At 35.2% G+C, this 22,153-nt stretch overlaps 1 protein-coding gene across 2 annotated transcripts in view; it reads left to right on the forward strand.

The window, feature by feature from the left end:
* SCEL (sciellin) overlaps positions 1-22,153 on the forward strand; it is a 52,571-nt gene that overhangs the window by 24,636 nt on the left and 5,782 nt on the right. Inside the window, exons 9-11 of one of the 2 annotated variants that reach the window (XM_013951289.2) lie at positions 18,357-18,428; positions 19,726-19,800; positions 21,135-21,243. In XM_013951289.2, the coding sequence (XP_013806743.1) occupies positions 18,357-18,428; positions 19,726-19,800; positions 21,135-21,243 (256 nt within the window). The remainder of the gene's footprint in view (positions 1-18,356; positions 18,429-19,725; positions 19,801-21,134; positions 21,244-22,153) is intronic. The other variant, XM_013951291.2, reaches the window with a different exon arrangement.

The raw sequence follows: 22,153 nt of genomic DNA on the forward strand, positions 1-22,153 counted from the left end.
TGGTAAGAATGATTGTGCTGCACAATGAAAGTTAAGAGTTACATGAAAAATATTTTTAGTAACACTGCCATTTATTAGAACAGTATTTTATCTTATGTGAAATCATTTAATTTTATGTACTTTTACTTGAAATTGAAAGATTTTCAAGTAATGCTTTTTAAAGTCATACTTACTTGATTATTTGTCTTGAACATCCTGGTAGTCATGTTAATGGTATAGTGAATTAATTCCACCATAAAATAGATGCAATATGGCAACTGGTTCTCTATCAAACTGTTCAGTAATACTAGGAAAATCTTTTGGAAGGAATTCACCTGAAAAGGTAAAAAAATGTAAGCTTCACTCTGCACTGTTCCATGCAAGGCCTGCTTCTATTAATGCAAAAAGCAATTTTTGCATTGTTTTCGATTAGAACACTGAGATATGGTGTCTGTCTTCCATATCTGGAAGAAATATATATCCATATATTCCATGAATCTATATAGAATATACTATGATATATATAGCATACCAAAGGCATATTTAACATACGGACCTCCACCTTAGATATGATGGATGGCAAGAACTTAATATGTTTACAGAAAGGAATAGGCATCTCATGACTATTTAGAGTATCTATAGGTACCCCAGCGAAACATAAATAAGATGTCTAGGAGCTAGTGAAAGTGAAGATAATGACTGTCTAATAATAGTTGTCGTGCATTATTCAGAGCTTAAAAACTGATCCTCAAATCACATCCCTTGGTATCTTGTGTATGTGGCAAAATATCAACACTTCAATGGATACATACAAAAACATTTTCCTGATTTGCATTATGAGTCTTTTATTCATTGCTTATGAAGTTCTTTTTGTGTTTTATTTCCATGTCAGTGGAGATCCAGGGAGAGTATTTCTCATTCTGCATTTTTACATTACAGAACTGTAGCTACTATAATAATTAAATGCAGGTGTTTAAAATCTACATTAAGAACCATGTTCTGTGGGCAGTCTTGTTAAATCATTTCAAACATCCTTAGGGTATTCAACAGAGCTTTAGTCAACCTTTCATTAGTGATTATAGTTAGGAAGCAAAATGTATATTTCCATGCAATGCTTTTAGACAGGATTCACCTGTATCTGACTGTGTTTTTTCTTTGCATATGATCTCTAGAGGAAGTAACAGTATTTGGCACAGTTGGCCACATTTACCACTGCAGTAACAAAATTATTATCACCAAAAGATGCAGAATAGTTATAAAGTCATATTTACAACAGTTCATAAATTGTAGAATTAATGAATCTGTATTGTATTTTGCATACATATATTAGAATTTGTGTTGGAAATATTTGAGAAGCTTTTGAGGTAATAGTAACACAAGCCATATAAAAAGCTGGAGAGAGATCTCACTCAGCTCTGAAAACACCTGTAGTGAGACTGTCTGCTACCAGTGAATGACTATAAGTCTGTAGGGACACAGGACATAATAAAGGAGCATTCTACATAAAGGCAACTTTTTTCCTTTCCAACTATAGCAGAGAGAGATTGAAGAAAATTTTTCAGCTATTTGTATGTATGTGGATGTAGATAGGCGATTTCTGGGGAATAGAATCAAGGAACTAGAATACTTTTTCGAAATAATGTATGTGTTTTTCCTATTAGCTTTTTTCAATTATACATTTATTTATTTAGTGAATGATGGGTCTGAGGTATGACTTACGAGCAAATGGCATATATTTGAATAGTTACATTTTATTTAGTAGTGTATGATGAAAAGTTTTTGATTACACATGACAAGGTTTCTCATATCTGATGTAAATGAAAGAGTCAGGTAGATAAGAGAGATTAATGTTCTCTTTACTTTCAACATGAAAATTTTCAATATGTTTCAATCTTTCACCATTAGTACTGACTGCAAAATTTCTGCTGCAGTTCTTGGCTCTTTAGAGTTATAAACTGTGAAGTTTATATCTGTAACTATAAAGTTACAGTTCCTTGAATATTAGTACTCTAAAGGATAATTCACTATAATTACTCCTGTCAGATAGTAGCAAATTTAGATGATGCTGTATATATATTTTTATTTTGCTCCTTTTTAATGATATTCCTATTTGAACCGAGATGTGTTGCCAGTTTTTGTTTTTAAAAGATCATGAAAGAGCAACAAATTAGTTATCTGTGCTTAAACCATCTCTTGCAACAATGACACATTTTTCTGTGTCTGTCAACATTTGGCAACTTTGAAGAGTGGAATTTTAAAAAAATGAGATACAGATTTTTCCTCTTTTTTTTTTTTTTGTTTTCAAATGAGTAAATTGGTATCAGCTTGGAAATTTCCAAACCAATGGAATTAATATCATAATGTCAGGGCTCCTAAACAAACATTTGTTGATTAAAATCTATATTGCTGTAGAGCTGCCAAGAGTGCAAGGTTGAAAGAATGTGTAGGTGCATTTTCAGGCATTTGCCAATTATGTGAACTCCCATTAGAAGAAAAGGTTTTGTCAAGTGAAGCAAGGCACAGCTGATAGTGCTCTGCTGTGGGGACCTTCAAAGTACCACCCTTGGTGGGACACATTATTGGAACAACCTTGAAGGTTGTTCCATTGCAATACAAAATGTTTCTGTGCCTGAAGTCCCTTCCCAGGCCACCTAACTCACAGTACCCGAACATTTCTGGTGTGTTTTTCTCTGGGTCAAATGGGCTAGCTGTTGCCAGGTGGTAGTGGACCCCCTGCCAAGCATAGTCTCTGCCTCTGCCTAACAATAGCAGAAAGGGACGCCTCAGATTTGCTTGACATTGCTGCTAGTCCACATCATTGTGCCTTGGGTCTTCTGTCTCCTTCTGCAGAACTTGAATGTCTCTATTTCTGTGCTTATTCCTCAGATTCATGTGTACTGTCTCATCTCTTCAAAACTAGGGAAGTTCTGGATTTTGCCTTAGAGAAGTGCAGCAGAAAGTTTAGCTGGAGCTGTACCAGGCATAGTCCTATGCAAAACCTCTTTTTGATCTGTTTTCTATGGTGTGTTTGTAGGAAGACTGAACTTTCCAAGATAGGCTGGTGATTTTTAAGGAGGATAAAACAAACTTTAGATCACTGTGACCTCTGAAGCAACAGGATTAAAACTGCATCTGAGTAATCGTATCTGCAGTGATGCTTTACTGTGAAATAGCTGTTGAGTGAAATCTTTTTTCTTCTGCCTGTCACCTTTTTTTTTTTTTTTTTTTTTTTTGCTAAGTAAAGCAATGGTATCTTGGAACAATTTGGAAAGAGAACTTCATTCATGTAAATTGTTTAACAATCAACATTTTACTGACAGGACCTAAAGCTAAGTAAATATGTGGAAGGTGGGATAATAAAGGACAACCTAAAAGTTCAGTGGCTATACTAGTCTTAAGGACATGGTGATACTCAAAAATTGTATTAACTGTATTAGCATGGCTAAAGAAGGATTCTCTTCTTCGCTGTTGGATGTACCGATATAACTGTTACCCCTATAGCAAAAGAGTAGGGAATATGAAAGGGTATAAAATGTAGTATAAAATATTGCCTTATTTACTCAAAGAGTTGAAGCTGTGTAATTGTTTAGACTAAAAAGTGCTCCCTTCTAACCAACAAAATTATACCAGTAACAAAACTTTAATTATGCTCCATCTGACTTACCTACAGAGAATTTCAGTATTTTCCTTAAATTTCTTCTTTTACCTCTTGTTTTCTTTTTTTCTGCTTTTGCTAACTTTATTTTATCCATTTCTGGCCTGAATCCCTTCCTTATTATTACATATAAGAAACTTTCATTTGTTTCGTTTTAAACTTCCTACTGTGTTAAGGCACCCCAAATGTTTTTCACAGAAGGAGGGATTAATTTCACTTCAGTCTTCTAAAAGTTAGGCATTTAGTTTAAATGTTCTCCAGTATCCCCAGAAGGTGCATTGTTTCATCTTAAGATAGATATGTAAAATAAGCTGGATCAGTGGTTCTTTGAAGTTGTCTGTCTCTCTCCTTAGATAGAGAAGCTCCCTAGAAAATTACCTCAGGTTGGACTAAAGTTTAGATGACCAAAATTAGAAGGCATGAATCCCATACCCAGTATTCCTGTGTGACTTTTCCATTGTGATATCTTCCTGATCTATCTTCACTTTTTATAGACTATATAATGATTCAGCAGACCTCTAAAATGTTCTGGAGGACACCTGTGTAACTCAAAAAGTGTTGGAAACAAAGATACTAAAACAGAACTGATTTGGCATAGTCATAACTTAATGGTCAGAACTGCAGCCATATCTGGCTTTGGCTAAAATGACTAAAATTTGGCTAAAATTTGGCTAAAATTTGGTTAGGAAAAGTAGCTTAAAAGTTTCTAGATATTTTTTTCATAGAACAAATTAATGCATTCATTTTTGATGATACATTTTTGCACTTTGGCAGAAGGCGAAAATATTAATTTACTTTCTAGTGACAGAGACCTTTTGCCTTCCAGTTTTGACAGATTTGGCTCTCAATGGAGTCCTGGTTTACAGCTCTTCTGCATGTTGATATAAATGACTTACTGTTGAAGAGCTATTGTGAAGAGATCCAAGCCCATTATTCCTAACTGAAAAGTTAAAACAGTGTTTACAGGGTCATACATATCCTCCAAGCAAAACTGAGTAAGTTGTTATCCTTTCTTCAGTGATCTTTCCCAGTCCACCTCCTGCAAAACATTCTGATCAACAGCTTCTTCCTCTGTATTTAACTCTGAAATCCTCTGGGCTAAGCATTACACTGTGGTTTTGGCAGAGTATAAATTGGTTTTCACAGTTGACTGCAGAGCTCTTCTGTTCTCTCATCCTTGGCTATTATTGATGAAGGTCTAAATGAGAGCTTTTGGCACTGATTAGTGGAGCATGGTGGTGTGGAAGGAAATGCACCCTGCCTAGGAATAAATGCCACTCTTTTCTCAAAGAACTTCTTTATTCTTTCTCATTTATACATGACAAAGTCTGATATAAGGACAGTAAAGCAGCCACAGATAGCAAATCAAAACTCAGACAGGCCTGTGATGTTAAACTTTGTTAACTGTGATGTCTAAAATACTTAATATATTCTAGATGAATTCTTTTGTTTCAGATTTGGAAGGTCCAGTTGGCAATCTGTGTTGTTTCTGTAGCTTTAAACTGTCCTTTTCTGTGCTGACATTACTAGGTCAGAAATGCCCTACAGTTTTAGCCAGACTACATTAGTGTGGCCTTTGCATATTCAATCATGTCAGAGGATGAAGCTGTTCATCAGAACGTTTTGTAGGAGGTGGACTGGGAAAGATCACTGAAGAAAGGACAACAAGAGATGCTACTTGTTTGGTATTACATTTAGAAGAGTCAATGCTGAGTCTAGAGATGGAAGCTGCTTGATAATTATGGGCAGATTCCTAATTTTGTCTGGAACTGATATCCAGATGAATGCATATTACTTCTTGCTCAGTTTGGCTTGCCATCAGTAGTAGCGATTCACCAGAGAAGCTGTCAGAGCAGTATCATCCACAGGTCTTGAAGTAGAATGGTGTTTAAATTCCTTGGACAGCTGTTTTCTCTAGCGTATTCAACAGTCAGCTGAGAATGGTATCAACAATGATGGTGACAAGATACAGTATTGATGAATTCCCATGAATTCATAGGAAGCCATATAACGTAGCTACCATTAACTTGAATGCAAGCTCTGTACAGAGCTCAAGCTCTATACAACTCTTCTGCCAGTAGCATTACCTTCTTAGAAACAGGGGATCACCTCATCAGTTTTTGTAATCCTGCTCAGGGCTTTGAATCAGAAAAAAGATTGAGATTTATAATAACTGTTATGTATGACTTATTGGATATATCTATCTCGTTTGCTTTATGATGACAGAATAGGTAGATATAAAGGCTCACGGAGTATCCTGAGATTTGACATAAAGTGTCCCACTGATTAAAGACATTACAGCACGTCTTCTAAAATTACCGTGGTCCTTCAGTTTCTGGTCCAAAAACACCACCTACAGTATTGGTGACTTTGATATTATATGAACAGTCCGTGTATCAGCAAAGAGTGATGGTGGAATTTTAGGTAAGAAAGCAAAAATGCCTGCAGGACTTAGGGACATCTGGAACTAGAATTGGCCTCGGCAAGACTTTTACAACTTAAATAAGCATTAGCTGAGATGAGCTGGGAACTGTGTCCACATACTCACCTGCCTTCTCTGAATAGCCTAAGGAAAAGTTTTGTGCTCAGAGATGCATAGTTCAAGAGCATGACTGGGCTCTATTTAAAATGAAAGGGAAAAGACACTTTTTAAATTTCTCTTCTCATGCTCTTTCCCATCACACATGTGCAAGATCAACTGCAATTTGGCTCCAGCTGGACAATCAGAATAATGTGATCGAACTTCTAAAAATCTTTTTTGCTGATTGTTTTATTCATTGTCTTTAGAATTTGCAAATATGAACACTAGAAAGGTTTTCATTGCTTTTATCAAGCAACCAATGACTTCCCTCTAGCTGTTTTTGTAGGCATGTTTCACATATTTCCTGTTTCTATGACATTTAAAGCTTTATCTGAATGTTTTCAAGCCCAAAAGTGTATTAGCTGTGCTTGAATGTCTGGATGGGATTCATTTGTGTTTTCCTTTTTTGATGGTGATCTGACTTGTCACCAGTTAAAGCAGAATTACAGGACTATTATCCACTGAAATGCGTGAGACTTGCAGATATAACTGACAGAGCAGAAGGACTGGAAAGTATTAGGGTTTTTCTCAAGTGAACTGAGTTAGAAATCAAATGCAGACTGAAAGTCAAAGCAAAATGTACACAACTGAGTTTCACTGAGTTTTTAATACAGAATATAAAAGGCAAGTTTTCATACTTGCTTACATCATATTTCATTATGACACCTTTAAAGGTTACTGCATATGTTTATTATGTCTTTTTTTGTGTTAAATCCAAAAAGGCATTAAATAAATTAATAAAATGAAATAACCCCAAACAGAATTGTTCTGTAAATGAAGGAAGTTTTGCTGATATTGATTCAGGGTCAGAGATACTAAGCTTTCAGAAATTAGCTCATTTCTAGAGAGGTTGTCACACAAGCACTGAATAATTTCCCTGTTTGTGTCTGTGAGCCAGAGAAGTCCAAGCTGTGGCAGAACAGGACTTTCTGATTAAACTAAGCCATTAATTTTGCATGCAGCCTGCCTTGACAACTTTTTCAAAAATACTTTACTTATCTTCTTTGCTAGCCTTTTCTTCTGCTGGGCTGTCTTCATTAGCTGTCAAGTTTCTAATCCTGTTTTACACAAGGAGCTGGAGGCAAAATAGCAGGCAGGAGCATCAAAACTCATGGTTAGGAAGTTTATAGCATAAGGCCCACAATGGCCCAACTGAACATAAGTCTTTCTGCCCCTCAAAGCAGGAATTTCTTGTAGATTCATAGTGTTATTTTAAGCATTTTTCTGGGATGGGATGTTAAAGGTAGAAATAGACTTTTTCACTGGGTGTGGTCACTTAAAAAAGGAAAAATAACTGTATCAATAAAATTGGTTTTCATACTTCAGTGATAATAACACGCACATCGCTGGCTAAAGATCTAAGGCTTAATGCTTTTATTTTATAATAAATTCATTCATTTTGGATATACTGGATTTAAACAGATTCTTTTGTACAAAATGCAATAAGAAAAGCCTCTGTACTGTTGTTCAGTTGTTTTTTATATATATAATATGTATATATACAGAAAATAAAAAAGGATATATTCATTATTATGAGTTAGGTACTGCTAAAAATTCCAGTCATGTCTTGAGGTTGTGTTAAAATGTTTCATCTTCTTGAATTTGCCAGCAAACAATGTATACTCCTCCTAGCAGGCTGTTTGACCTGCCTTATTCTCATCCATTTCTAAAAATACTCATCCCAGGCATAATGTCCACAGTGATGTAATGGCTGTCTCTGAACAGATTATGTCTGGAGGTGGCATACCTTTGAATGACCTATGAAAAATGTCAGCATCCATTACACAACCACCTACTATATGTGAAAGGTATTTCCCCAAGTTAGTCTAAATTCCTTTGCATATCCCCAGAATTTTTATGCTGCTTGCTTTTTTCCATCACCTATAGTTAAAAAATGGTTTTCAAATTTAAAGAATTCAATTCTACTGGCCTTGGACACTAAAATACTTTATTTTTCCAAATGACAGTTATACCAGCAACTAGAAAAACTGCTCCACAATGAATGTCCTTTCACTACATCTGTATTCTAATATTAAAGGAGCTTCTTTAAGTATGAATGCATACATCAGTCTCTTCCCCTCTTTAATACTTGACTTCTCTTTCAGAAGTATTAGAAAAGGTGTGAATTGTACTGCTGATTTTTAGCATATAAACAACTCTCAAATGGAACCTAAACTGAGATTCTATTTAGAAGCTGTATTGTACATCTAGTCTTATTTTGAATGAGAGACTGGGTTATGTGGTGATATCAGCACTGATGGCTGCTGTGTACTGTTGCTAAAGTAAATGTAGCTTTGCTACCAACAACTAGAGATTTAAAAAACTCACAAAAGCTGTATCTTGTACCTGATCAGATAAATTCTGACTTATCCACCAAGTCCTGCAGTTTGCCCTACTTTATACTATATCCTTCTATAGATAACGGCTTTCAAACTTTTCACTGTTAATAATCTGAGCTGTACTTGAATCAGAAGCCAAAAGCTGCATATCTTATAACCTGTCCCTTGAACTAGCCAGCTACTTCAAGAAGAACATGCAAGGTGGCAGCCCTGATTACTTGCTGTAGTCATGTCAAGCAGATGTTTAATGAGGGTGAAAGTTACAGGAGTGTTACAAGTGCAGTCAATTAATATCTCCTGAGGGTTATGTTTTACAGAAGAAGTGGTGTTCCTTAGGAACCATAATATATAGTTGAACAGGTCAGTCAGTCAGAAAAGCAACTCAGCATGCATTTTTATACTGAAAGCTGCAGCTACAACTGTTTTTGTTCACTTATTAGGGCTGTTCAGTGTTAGTGTTCTATAAATCAGGCTGCTAGTTGACAGGGTGTGCACATGCAACCTACACTTTTATTGCTTTTGTTAGCATCCCTTTGAACAGGAAATAAAATCTTCCTCACAAGCCAGTCAATGCTTTCTGATACTCAAAGTATTGAAAGTCATGTACACAGAAGTAAAAAATGCTGTTGGCTGCTAAGTCATGATGATTTAAAGTTTACAGAATGAGACAAGTTCATCTGTCCCTTGAGTTATACCAAGTATTAATATGGGCCAGTAAACACATTTCTGAAGGAATGATTCTTAAATTATTGAAAGATGTCTATGAATCTGTTTTTTTGTTCATGATTTCCAGATAGGCAATAGGTAAAGGATGAACTATTTCAGAGAACTCGTCTACTTTTCTTTGAAATCTCTGTGCAAAAGTGAGCAGAACAATTTAAGGTAAAGCAAAACTGAAGTTACTTGGGAAGAGTGTTAAAATACATATAAAAATTTAAAAAGAGGGGAGTTTTAAATCCAGAATATTTCCTGCTATCTTGATGCACTTTCTTCCTTCTCTGGTAACAGAAAAATATTATCTGCAATAGGAAAAAGTATTTAAGTGGTAAAACTTCCCAGTGATCTACAATCAATTTCTGGAGTATTATTAATTCAATCCTGTAGCATCTGATAGAGAAACACAGAGATATTTTAACGGTTCTCACAAAGATTAATACCAAAAAGTTCTAGTCTGGTCTTTTGGAGGTCTGTTTTGAAAAGAAGAACCTCCAGGATGTATAAAAAGAATACTATACTGAAAATTGTAACAAAGTAAATACAACATTTTATGTGGATATTTAGTAAAATTAGTAAAATTTTCAAATGTATCCATCTACTCTACTGAACTATGTTTCATAAAAAGCCAATTGTAATTTGGTTCCCTAAATGCCTGTATTATTTTGAAAATGGAACATAGGAGCTTTGGACCGGGGCTCATTTACTCCAGCAACCTGCAAGGCATGGATTTGCTAATGCCGCAGGCTTTCTGTTGCTCCATGCTGTGAAAGTCAGCAGAAGTATGCAGAAAGGCTACTGATAGAGAACCCTGCTGAGCAAAGAGCAGATAATTCCATGAGAGTGGCCAGAATGAACAGGAGTCCAAAATCTACTGCCTTCTGTGTTTTGGGTGAATATGCAATACTGAGGCAGATATATATGTGAGGGTCACATAATACATAAAGATTATAATTGATATAGCTGCAATTGCAAGGCTTCAGTAGGCTTTACAGTAGACTTGAGAAGCATATTTTAAATGCTTGTGAGAACATGGAGGGATGCAGGAGACAAGAATAATCATCTGTGTTTTACTCAAGCCAGATGCATGAATAGCGGGATGCTTTTCTTAATAAAAATTTGTAAAAATATAGGTGAATAAAGTAACTATCTGAAGACTTTATTCATCATTTAACTAGTCATTTTATTATTGCTACCTTCAAACACTGAGGAGGCAATCTGCCTTCCAATTCATAAATGACAGCTGAGAGTCTTGGATAACCTGATTACTCTCAGTTCTGGAGAAAAACTGAAAAATGTAAAGAGAATCTGCAGTGCTATATAATATGTAGATTACTCATTTATTAATGACTAAAATGTAATTTAGTTAATTGATACTTCATTGGTCTCCCCTTGCATTGAACTGGTTTTGTTTCCTTCTTAAAGAAACAAAGATCTTGATAATCTCATCAGAGACTCCCAAAGCTGACAAACATGACAAGAAGACATCTTCCAAAGCTCTGTCTTTATCTTTCACTAAGATGTTGTTTCATGACAGAACTGTTCAGAATGAAATGTCAGTAATGAGACATATGCAGCATTATTGACTACGAGGTTACAAAATGGGCCCTACAAGGGAGCACTGTCAGACCATCATAGACTCACTGTTTTCTCATTGCCTTCTTTTTAAGAAAAAATTTCTTAAAATTTTCAGTCAATTATTAATTTCTTTTGCAAGTTAAGAATGGTAGGTGGTAATCCAGATATATGCAGGCAAAACCAGGGCTGCTTTTTAGGTAAAATTGCTGCATTTTTTTCAATATAACAGTTTTCAGTTGGAAAATGCATTTTCACTGAAATAAAATGTTTACCGAAGCATGTTGACACAGAAATTTTTTGAAGGGAAAGTCAAAGGCAGTCAAAGCAAACCTCCGTATTTTGATTTGATACTACTAAATGTTCCATTTGAAGAGTGTAAAACACTTTGATTTACATTTCTATTCTTTTTTGAATGGACATATTACACTAAAATTAGGCCATCATATTCTATGTCTAATGCTATTATATTGAAGAAACAGAAAATTAATTAACCAACAAAATCTAATTTGGGGAATAATAATTTTTTTTCTTAACATCAGATAATAATAGTAAATTACATGTTATCTCTTTTTTTAGCTGTTCATAACATGTGGATGTAACCAGTTCTCAGTGTTCCTCAGTTTAAACCTGAAATTTCTTGTCAGAAGTGAGAATTTAATTGGGAAGGAGGTGGTCCAGACAGCCTACCAAATAGACTAAGGGACTTCTTGGCTGATTTAGCCAGGAAACATTAGTCTGTAATTACTTTTCATGTAAGAAATCCCTCTAGACCATATTGGGAATATTTGACTGATTGTACTACTTTGGTTCTGGTAAAGACTCTTTTTACCTCATTGTGTATTAAAGGACAGCACTCTTTGAAGTTGTCCATGTTATGTGCTCAGCAGGAATTATCCTTTTTGACACAAGCATTAGGTATAGCTTGTTGTTTCTAAAACGTAATTTGATGTCTTTGTTCCAGCAAGAGTATGTGCATACGTGCATATGAGTGCATGTGGCTGCATCTATTTTATGAATATCTTTGAATTACTAAAATGATGTGTACGTTGAACTTTTCATCAGTTTAATTTCAACCTTCCAAAAGAATATTTCGATTACTATTTCTTTTTAAGTAACTATTTAATTTGGCTAATTGACAGCTGGCTATACTAACTGTGATTGGATCTGGTTTTTGTTCTATCTCTAAAGGAGCCAAGGTCTTGATAACCTCATCAAAGTGAATCCAACTTCTTTCCCAAGTGACATGGAGTAAGTCTTGCAAGCGTCTCAGGCCCTGCTTTTCTAAGGCAGTTGGTAGTTTGTAGCTATGTGAATTTCAGGAAGGGTAATGTTGCAAATCTGTAAAATCTTTTCAGGATTAAAAAGTAGTGTTCCTTATACGGAATCTATTAGTGTGAACACAAAAATAAGGATGAATTAATTGGCATGTGCACTCTCAGCTGAACAAGTGATATCTATGGCAAACTTCCATACATGCTTCCTCAATAAAACTACCACTGAAATATTTTAATATATTTACAAAGGGGGCATTAAGTAAAATATTGAAGAAATCATGGATGATAAGTGTTGCCCTGACAAAGTGACACAAAGCATTTCAGTAAGCAAGAACAGTGGTTCATAAAGGGCAGCACTTATATTTTAGAACAGCACATCAGTTCAGTGTGTTCAGGCCAAGTTTCTAGTGGTCTGTAAGCAACCCTTCAGAGTAAGCAAAGGGGGAGCTGCCAGGGTACTGTGCTAGGAACAACTATGTAATGTTTGTCACACTTAACACTGAAATTCTACAGAAATTTCTTGAAGATGTTATAAATCTTAGCAGCAAGTAAATACTGCCAAGATATAATGATCTATTTTATAGTAGACAGTCTTACATATATATATATATACACACACATATGTATACACATATATAGATAAACACATTTAGCACTAAACTGTAGGTTCTTGAATACGATTTTTTGCTCATTTTAATTCACAGAGAAATTTATTAGGACAGAATCCAAGACTTTGAGACACTACTGAAATTTAAGAGACATCTGGAGTTTTAAGATAAATAAGCCTACTATGGATTGATGTGGCCATCTAGGTTATCAATTTCGTAGCTGGGCTAAAACATGCAAAGCAGCAAAAGTGAAAGTCAGACTAAGATTTTCTTGATCCTCAGGGAACAACCTTATTGAGTAAGTCTAAACTAAGTCAGAGCTAACTTAGTCTTTTGCTTTTTCTCCCTACCTCTGCCTAAAGAGAAGTTCTCTTTTTACACTAGTTACAGTGCTTTCTGTATGTCATTCCATGCTCTAATTTATTGAATAATTTAAAGTCAAATTGAAAAAAAATCCAGAAGAAAATCTAACCACTAGTTTAAGCTTATTTCTAAAGCAGAAAATGTTTCTCTATATGTAAACTATAACTCTGCTTTATTTATATGTAACATAGTTTAAATTTCAGATTAATTTCAAGTTATTTAAAAACATTTTTATTTGTAAGCAATGATCAGTATTGAAGCTTTAGGTCCACAGTAAATTAAAATGTAATGGTATAAATTGAATGAATATATACAAAAGCAATTTCCCTTTGTGACTCTTTGGATGCTTACATTTTTAGTATAGGGATAGACATAATCAATGCTTTAATTGTTAACTATGATGACACACAGGGATAATTTTTTGTTATTCCAGAAACAAAAATGATGTGAATAACTACATGTTTTTAGATATTATCTTAAGAAATAGAAGTTTTTTAGTCTAAATAAAAAACATCTTTTTGAAAACTAAAGATGGACACAAGTATTAAGCTTGGAGCCTGTGAATTAATACTGAATTCTTTGGAAAGTTCATATTTTTCCTTCAGTATCTTCACTTGCAAAGAAGAATCTTAAACTATGGCATTAGTATGATTAAACACACAAACTCTTTTTATTTTCTTAGCTGTAATAGATAATTTTTTTTTAATTTTACAGAACTTTACCTTGCTGGTGGAAAAATGTAAACATATTTTCCTATGATGGTCAATAACATAAATGTTTGAAGACTCTGAACATAAACTTATCCAATAATTCACTTTTTTCCTCTAAAATGTATGCATAAATGTATTTCTTTATTTTTACTACACTTTACCTCTTCCCAGCTAGGGGGAATATTATAAAACTTTTATTTTGTTGGTTTCTTTCAGAGGAAAAGACTTTGAGGAGCTTACTGAAATAAACACTGCTGCTCAGAAAAATGAGAGGCAAGACTGTCATAATCTTCTCCTACACACTTTAAAAATGTTTGTAGTTAGTTATATCTTGGTATGAATAGGTTCAATTCTGTAAAGATAATTAGGAGAGTCAAAGTTAATACTTTGATTTGATTTAAGCCATAGAATCTTAACTTTTTTAAACTCCTCATTTAATAAATGCTAGTAAATAGAAATAATTTGTTGTGGAAGAAAGTAATTTTTTCTTACTGAAACTCTAAATAGTCAGTGCATGACTATCAAAGTTCTATAAATTCATGTGAAATGTCCCATTAAACTAGAACTTTCCTTTAAATACAGAAGAGGAGTGCCATAAAAATGGATCATTGAAAAAAATGTCCTCTTTTTTCTTAGTGTCATTCTTCATTTTCAAATGAGAACCAGTTTGTCCTTTTTTATCTTAAACGTTTTTTCAGTGAATAACACTATTATTTTTAATTACAGATCAGTTAATATAGAATCAGCTTTTTCACAGCCAGTGGATTTGTTTACTAGTATAAAAGCAGTCATATGGTCCTAGAGACTGTATAGAGCCCTAGATAACAGCATTTGTAAGAGGAATCTAGTCTGGATATACAGACAAAGCAAATAAAGGCACTTCACAGTTTGGCAACTACTTCTATAGCTCATGATACAGGTGCCTGTACTGAATGAAATGATGTTATCAAGCTGTAATGGTAAAGCCACAGTCCATTTAGATCTTTTCATCCCTTTTTGCACCATTGCAATTGTGTAGTTCCATTTACAGATGTCCAGAACGCTTGAGGTAAATCTCTGTTAATGTCTCTGTCTCTTTTTCACTTTGGAAGGAGACAAGATGTCTGATTAGATGGGTTGCCTAACTTTAGATTCCTAAAGCAAATCACACCCAAAGTATTATTGTTAATGGCAAGATTAATTATCTATTGGAATAAGTTTAAAAAACTTACGAACAGTTTCCTATCTTATTTAATTTGGTTCTTTTTTCAACATTGCATCTTTATCTAAAAAGTATACTCCATTTCAAACAGGAATTTATAAAGAAAAGTACTATGGCTTGGTTTTGCAAATTAGACTAGATTATCACAATGATTTCTTTTTGGTTTTATACTCCATAAACTTTAGCAGGTATACTGATGTCTAGCTATCACATTAACCAATGTAACAGTGGAAAAATTTCTATAAACAATTGCTAGAGTCTGAAACCCATACTACTACAGTGCTATAATAGTACCACATTAATAGTAGAAGTACTATGTAAGTATCAAATAGTTTGATCTAGTGTGATGGAAGAAAGCATGCTTAGCTGAGGTGCTAAAATGCTAATACCTTTCAAGTCCACCAGATATCTGTGTTAGATTTAGCAAAGTAGATTTATAAACTGGGAGAACCAGTTGAGATGCTCAAGGGCAGAGCTGCCATTCAGAAGGACCTAGACAGGCAGGAGGACTGGGCAGGAGGGCTTGAAAAGTTCAGTAAGGGCAAAAGCAAAGTCCTGCCCCTGGGTAGGGAAGACCCCCTTGCAGCGATACAGTCTAGGGGCTGATGGGGTGGGGAGCAGCTCTGTGGAAAAGGCCCTGGGGGCGCTGGGAGACAGCGAGCTGAATGTGAGCCAGCAGTGCACTCTGGCAGCAAAGATGGCCAGCAGCATCAGGGGTGTATGAACACACACACAGGCAGCTGATCGAGGGAAGTGATTATCCCCTTTACTCAGCACTTGTGAGACCACATCATTAATGCTGCATCCAGTTTTGTCCCCTCCCCCCCCACTACAAGAAAGACATTAATAAACTGGGGCACGTTTCACCAGGATGGCTGGGGCTAGAGCACTTGCCCTGTAAGGAGAGGCTGAGGGACCCGGGCTGGTTCAGCCTGGAGAAGGGACTGCTGTGGGGAGTCAGCAAGGAGACGGAGCCAGGCTTGTCACAGTGACGTGTGGCGGGAGGGTGAGAGACAATGGGCCTAAGTTGAAACAGGTGATATTCAGACTGGATATAAGGAGAAACTTTTCCCCATGAGGACAGTCAGGCAGTGGAGCAGGTTGCCCAGAGAGTTTGTGTAGTCTGCGTCCTTAGAAGTTTTCAAGACCCAACTGGACAAAGCCCTGAGCCACCTGGTCTGACCTCAGAGCTACACCTTCTTTGAGCAGGAGGTTGGCCTAGAGACCTCCTGACGTCCCTTCTGACCTAAATTATCCTATGATCCCATGAACATTTTTGAGTATCTTGTCATTCCTTTGTAATGTTGCATATTTACTGGAGAGCAACTGAAAAATATTGAGGTTTGAACTGATAACTCTTACTTCATAAATAACTAAAAACTTATTATATGAAACAATTGTGATACATATTCAATGTAGTCAGGAATCTTCCTTGTGAAATGCATATAATTTTTTCTTCTTTAACATAAATAATTCAACCTATTAAACATGTTTAAATAGAATCACATGATTTGATGAATTTTGAGGTATTTCTCACTTTCACAGAGATCAGGACCTTGGTGATCGCACTGAAATAAAGCCTGCTGGTGCCCAAAGTAAAAAGGGGTGAGACTCAATTCATAGTTCTCTCTGAGATTTACCAAATATTAAGAGTCATAGTTGTTTAGTGTGGTACCTGACAATGTTTATTCCTAATACAAACAAACAGAATTGGCATAGCTTGAGTAAGAATTCTGAATTATTTATAAAATGTGCAATATAGCTGCATATATTTTGATAATGATAAGTAATAACTGAAACCTGTAATCTTTTAGTGAATGAAAATGCCTGGTGACAAGATCCATAAAAGTATTTTTGTGCTTATCTAGATATTTTGTGAACTCAGCCCTTAATATATCAAAGAAATACGAGTCACTGCTACTAGGATTCATAGTATTTGGAGACACTAGGACCCAATTTGGTTAATTAAAGCAAAGCTAGTATTATGTTTTCAGATAGAATTCGCGTGGTATTTTTTGGAGTCTTTCATTTAGTTGTATATTTAAATGATGAGGAAGAACTTAGCTATTTAAATACATAAATACTTCTGCTATTTTTAGTATAAAGTATTTTAATTCTAGCAATCCCACTTGACAGTCTGACCAGAGAAGCAAATACTGCACATGTACAGTGAATGAGTTTTTCTTAGCTCTGAAAGGAGGCCTTCCAGATTACGACTCAAGCACAATAGAGGGTGCTGCTTCATGCAACATGCCATGCATATAAAACAGTGACCGGCAGTGAGCAAGGTTCATTTAGTGAAGCTTCAGACCTTGGCAAGCTCACTGAAATAAATCAAACCGCAGGCCAAACATCCAGAGTTAAGGCTTATAATCATCAAACTGTTTCAGAATATAACTTTTGGCAAAACCAAAGAAAAGCAGCCTTTGTTTGAGCTGCTTTGTAATATCATCAAGAAAATTATTAGCTCTTATTACTTAAATCCTATAATTTGTCTTACAAGGTTTATTTTTATATTTGGTAGCATGCCATGTTTGTGGCAAAGAAAACTGCAGGAGACAGGGTTTCTTCTGTTTGAATCAACCTTTTTTTTTGAAATAACAGTCTATGTATCTGTTCAGCTGATCATTTCTAATAAAACCATCACTGTAGTACATCAAAGCAAGAAACAAACTCATCTTATTTCTCAGTTGAAACTAAAATGTACTAAAACCAAGAATAAAACATTATGATCCATGTTACAGTTCTCGAGATCTCTGGATCTGTTCTGCTCTATCTTGTTATTTTAAATTCTCTTTTCCAATAGAGTATGAATCTAACAGTACAGAATACTACCAAGAAAGTGCAGAATGCTTTCAATCACTGAAGCATTAGTGTACAGATGAAAGCCTCAGTGGACACTTTGAGGAAACTAGGGGTCAGTTAAAGTTAATTGACGTTTCTGATACAAATATACCCACCAGCATAAACTGGAGAACTTTAAAGTATAGGGCTGTGATTCTGTTACTTTTCACAAGTACTAATTTAATACTATTGGGGAAAAAAAAAGTTTTGCTGTAGAAACAAGTCACGCTATAGCAAGTAAAGAAGTGGGTGATAGAGACTGAAAGAAAAGACTTGGTCAGGTAGGGAGTTTTCAGGCTGCATTGTGGCTCAGTGTTAACTTATTGTCTTGTCAAGGTGTCACACTCTGCGTTTATTTGATATGGTTCTGAGCTTTCTCATACTTTGGGTGGGTAAGGCTGGTAACTGATGGTTAGAAGATATTTTTGCTATGGTTTCGTAGCTTTTTGTTCTATATAGTACAATTATTTTTTTTAAAGATGCAGTTATTCATGTTTGTGTGTATTTCAGCTTTAATACTTCAGCCAGCTACTCAAATCCAAGGGACACTGGTGTGTACACAAGGACATTTGAGGAAAATAGGTACTGGAGAGATACCTCAACTATTTTTCTCTATACAACTTTTTATACAGCGATTCTGAAGATACAAGCTTGAGATATACAGTGTTATTTTCAGGCATGCTGCACCAGATATCCATGAGTATGCCATGCACAGTACACACGTTGCCATTCTCAACCTTGATGTAGCTAGATGATTTGCAATATCAACATGTCCCAGGATCAGATTCTGCAGCTAAATACAGTGAGTTAAAGAGAAGATTTGAGAGAAGTAAGTTTAACAACAGAAAGAAGATCAGAGAGGCCAGTACATTTTAGGAATACAGAGTTGATATTACTATGCCACTTTTGTTTGCATTAAGAAACTTTAGGCACTTTAGTTGCATCTGCCAATATCCTCCATACAGTGACGTGTTTTGCACATGTATCTAGCTTGGCCAGGGCGAAACTAAGGAAATCAGTTAACTTCAGTTTGCTTTCCTACTTAGGAAGCTTACTTTCATATTGCCTGCAATGTACATGAAGCACTGGGTGCTCAACTGTGATGAGCAAATCCAGGCTCGTTACATTGTTATTAAATAATAAACATACTGCTATGTTTTACAAAACATATAAGAGCATTTATTATTTAAACTTCTCACTAACTGTGCAGTTTTAATACATTTCTGGTGTTGCATAGAAATCAAATAAGACATATTCATTACAGAAGACAGATATATGGAATGTATCTGGGCTGCTCACACATACATGTTATCAGTTGTAGGGAACTCTATTACACTCTCCGTGAAAAAAGGCATGTTCTGCAAATACACATGATTATAAAAAAAATATTAGTAGCATTGCTAAATATCATTCCACAGTGATATGAAATGTGTAATGGTTACCATATACCTTATGCATTTCTGGAGAAATAGGATAATTAAATCAACTTAGAACTGTTCAAAACATGTATGGCAAGATGGCTTCCACAGCTGTCACATACTTGCTCATCCCTTCCATGCCAAACAAAACTGACAGTTAAGCAACCAGAACAGGGACTGTTAAAAAAAGATTTAACTTCCCTGGTAGTTAAATTCAGCATATTCCTTCCTACTATGTGTATAAGGAACAACACAGTTACTGCAGTAAACACAAATCACACACTGAATAGCCTTTGATATCTTTTTCTTGACAGTCATGAAAATAAGAGACAAAAAACCTCATCACTCAGTGTATTTATAAATATGTGTTACATTTAATTTGCAAATTATCATCAGTGTAGTGAAACCTTTAAAAATAAAAAGTGCTGTTTAATAATTATTATACCGTGACTGCCTCACAGCAAATCATCACATGGTGCCTATGAAGAAAATATAACTGGAAATACTATCAAAACTGTTTACTCTACTTCTGATCAGTAAGTACACATTAATAATGCTGTACAGTATCAAAAGGCATAGACATTTTGCATAAGCTTATAAGTGTTTAGACAAAGAGAGTGGTGGAAGTCACCACCAGGCTAGTCAGAGAGCTTTTCATAAAGAGCTCCCTTTCAGTGGGATCTTGCCATCAGACCATCCATTACCGTAATTCTGCAGCCTAATCTTACATTTGGCTTGTCACAGGTGACATTTAAAATATCTGTCGAAACAATGGCCAATGCCTTAAGCAATAGAGTTGGCTGTGTGATTCTGTAGCTTTGCAATGCTACCTTTGGTAGCTGCTTACTCTAAAATTTCCTTCCTGTGTGAAAATAGTGTCTGTGATGATCAAATTTAAGTATAGATATGGATGAATAAGTTGGCATGATAATGCTGTTAAAAGCTTTATTTTTTCACATAAGTTAAGATATTCCTAAATATAAGAAGGATATTTGCTCAAATCAGTAATATCTTACTGCTTGGACAAAGAAAGTTTTTAACTGTCCTCACCGTTTTCAATTCAGATAATATGGATATTTTCATTATTTGAAAATATACAGAATCATAAAAACTTATCTTTTCTAAAGTATGTAAAAGGAACTCTGGGAATGATTAAAATATGAATACAATAGTTTATCAATGTGTGGAAAGAAGCAAGATCAGTTAATTTTACAGTGCAAAAACAACACCAGTAGTTGCGTCTAGAGAAAGCATAGATCAATATCACATGAGGGTGCAAAAAGAACTGGGAAGATAAAAAGAAAAGATTATTATTGTTATGAATAGCAAGCGGACAGTTTTATACATTTCATATGTTCATTATAATTGCCATGAAAGTAGGATTTTTGTCTGCAGTACAGAAAATAAAAAATGCTTGCAGCCACCTCTGCAACACAGAGGAGAATTCTGTACCAGATTGATCACATGATGGCAGTTCAAATTCAACTACCAATTTGCTTTTGTGATTAAAACGTTCTAATCATTACATTCCACTTCACCCCCATTTTATGTACGTGCTCCTATACATTCAGCAATTTAATACAGTCTCATTACTGTTTGAAATCATTCAGTTCACCAAAGAAGACCGTTCTTTTTATCAAGGTATTTTTGCTACTTGACAATTACATTCATCAATTTGCCTGTCACAGGAGCATATATATTATGCCTGTCAACTAGAGTGGAGGGAATATACATGTGACATGCTTCCATTTATGACCATTGTACTGTATACTGTCTTTCCCATGTAATACACTAAGGTAACCAATGTTCTCCTTGAGATTTCAGTGGTAGCTTTTTTTTTCTGACAGCTGATGTTATATTATATACACAGGAGTATAATTGGAAAAGATATATGTACATACTGCAGGAAGCCCTTGGGCATAGATGCCAAAATGGTCTTAGATGCCTTGCAAATTTGCTGTCATTCAACTTGCTTCAAGGTAAGATTAAACCTGCTACTAAGAAATATAATTTAAATGTAATATCTACATTATATTACACATATAATAAGAGAATTAGGCCTTCTGCACCTGGGAGAAGAGGAAGGCTTGCACACTGGAGGGGAAGATTAATCTAGGTAATACCATATCTTTTCTCTCTCTCTACCTCCCTCTCCCCCTCTCCCTCCTCCTCTCTCTTTTTCCCTCTCTCTCTCCCCCCTCCCCCTTTTCTCTCTCTCTCTGTCTCTTTCTCTCTCTCTCCTCTTGCAACCGCAAAGAGGATAAAGGATGTGGTGACACGTATCCTGAATCTCCTACACTTTTATAAGCCTTCAGTTATGTTCACTTCCAGGGTGATATATTTGGCATATACTACTTACACTTTCTTTATATTATAAAATTTTGTTCCACTTATTTATATAAAAGTGTTTTGTTCTATATTAAGTTACACCTAAAATCATGACTTATGAAGGAGCTATATTCAAAATCATTAGTAAGAGGTATTTAAGGCAACAGAGATGAAATCATTTTATCCCTCAGGGTTAAAGAACTGGTTAAAATTTGGGTCCTATGAATTGTTTCTGTTGTACTAATAAAATGATATTGAAGTTGGGTAAGTCTTTATTTCAGTCTTGTTTATTAAAAGTTACGTAGAAAGTCTTGTCTCCTATTTCCAGTAAGAATGAAAGAACAGGAGACAAATTTTTGCTTTTAACACCAAAGTCTAAGTTGCGCTCAGTCCAAAACTGTATCTTTTCTCAGGGTTCACCTACCAGAGCTCTGCTCTGTAGTCTGTGTTTTCTTGCTGCCCCGCTTGTCTTGATTCTCCTTGTATCTTCATGCACAAAGTTCATTGTTCTGGCAAACGATACTAAGCAAAACTGCCTCATTAGCATAACTCATTTTCAGC

The sequence above is a fragment of the Apteryx mantelli genome, chromosome 1, assembly GCF_036417845.1.
Source record: "Apteryx mantelli isolate bAptMan1 chromosome 1, bAptMan1.hap1, whole genome shotgun sequence".
Lineage (NCBI taxonomy): Eukaryota > Metazoa > Chordata > Aves > Apterygiformes > Apterygidae > Apteryx > Apteryx mantelli.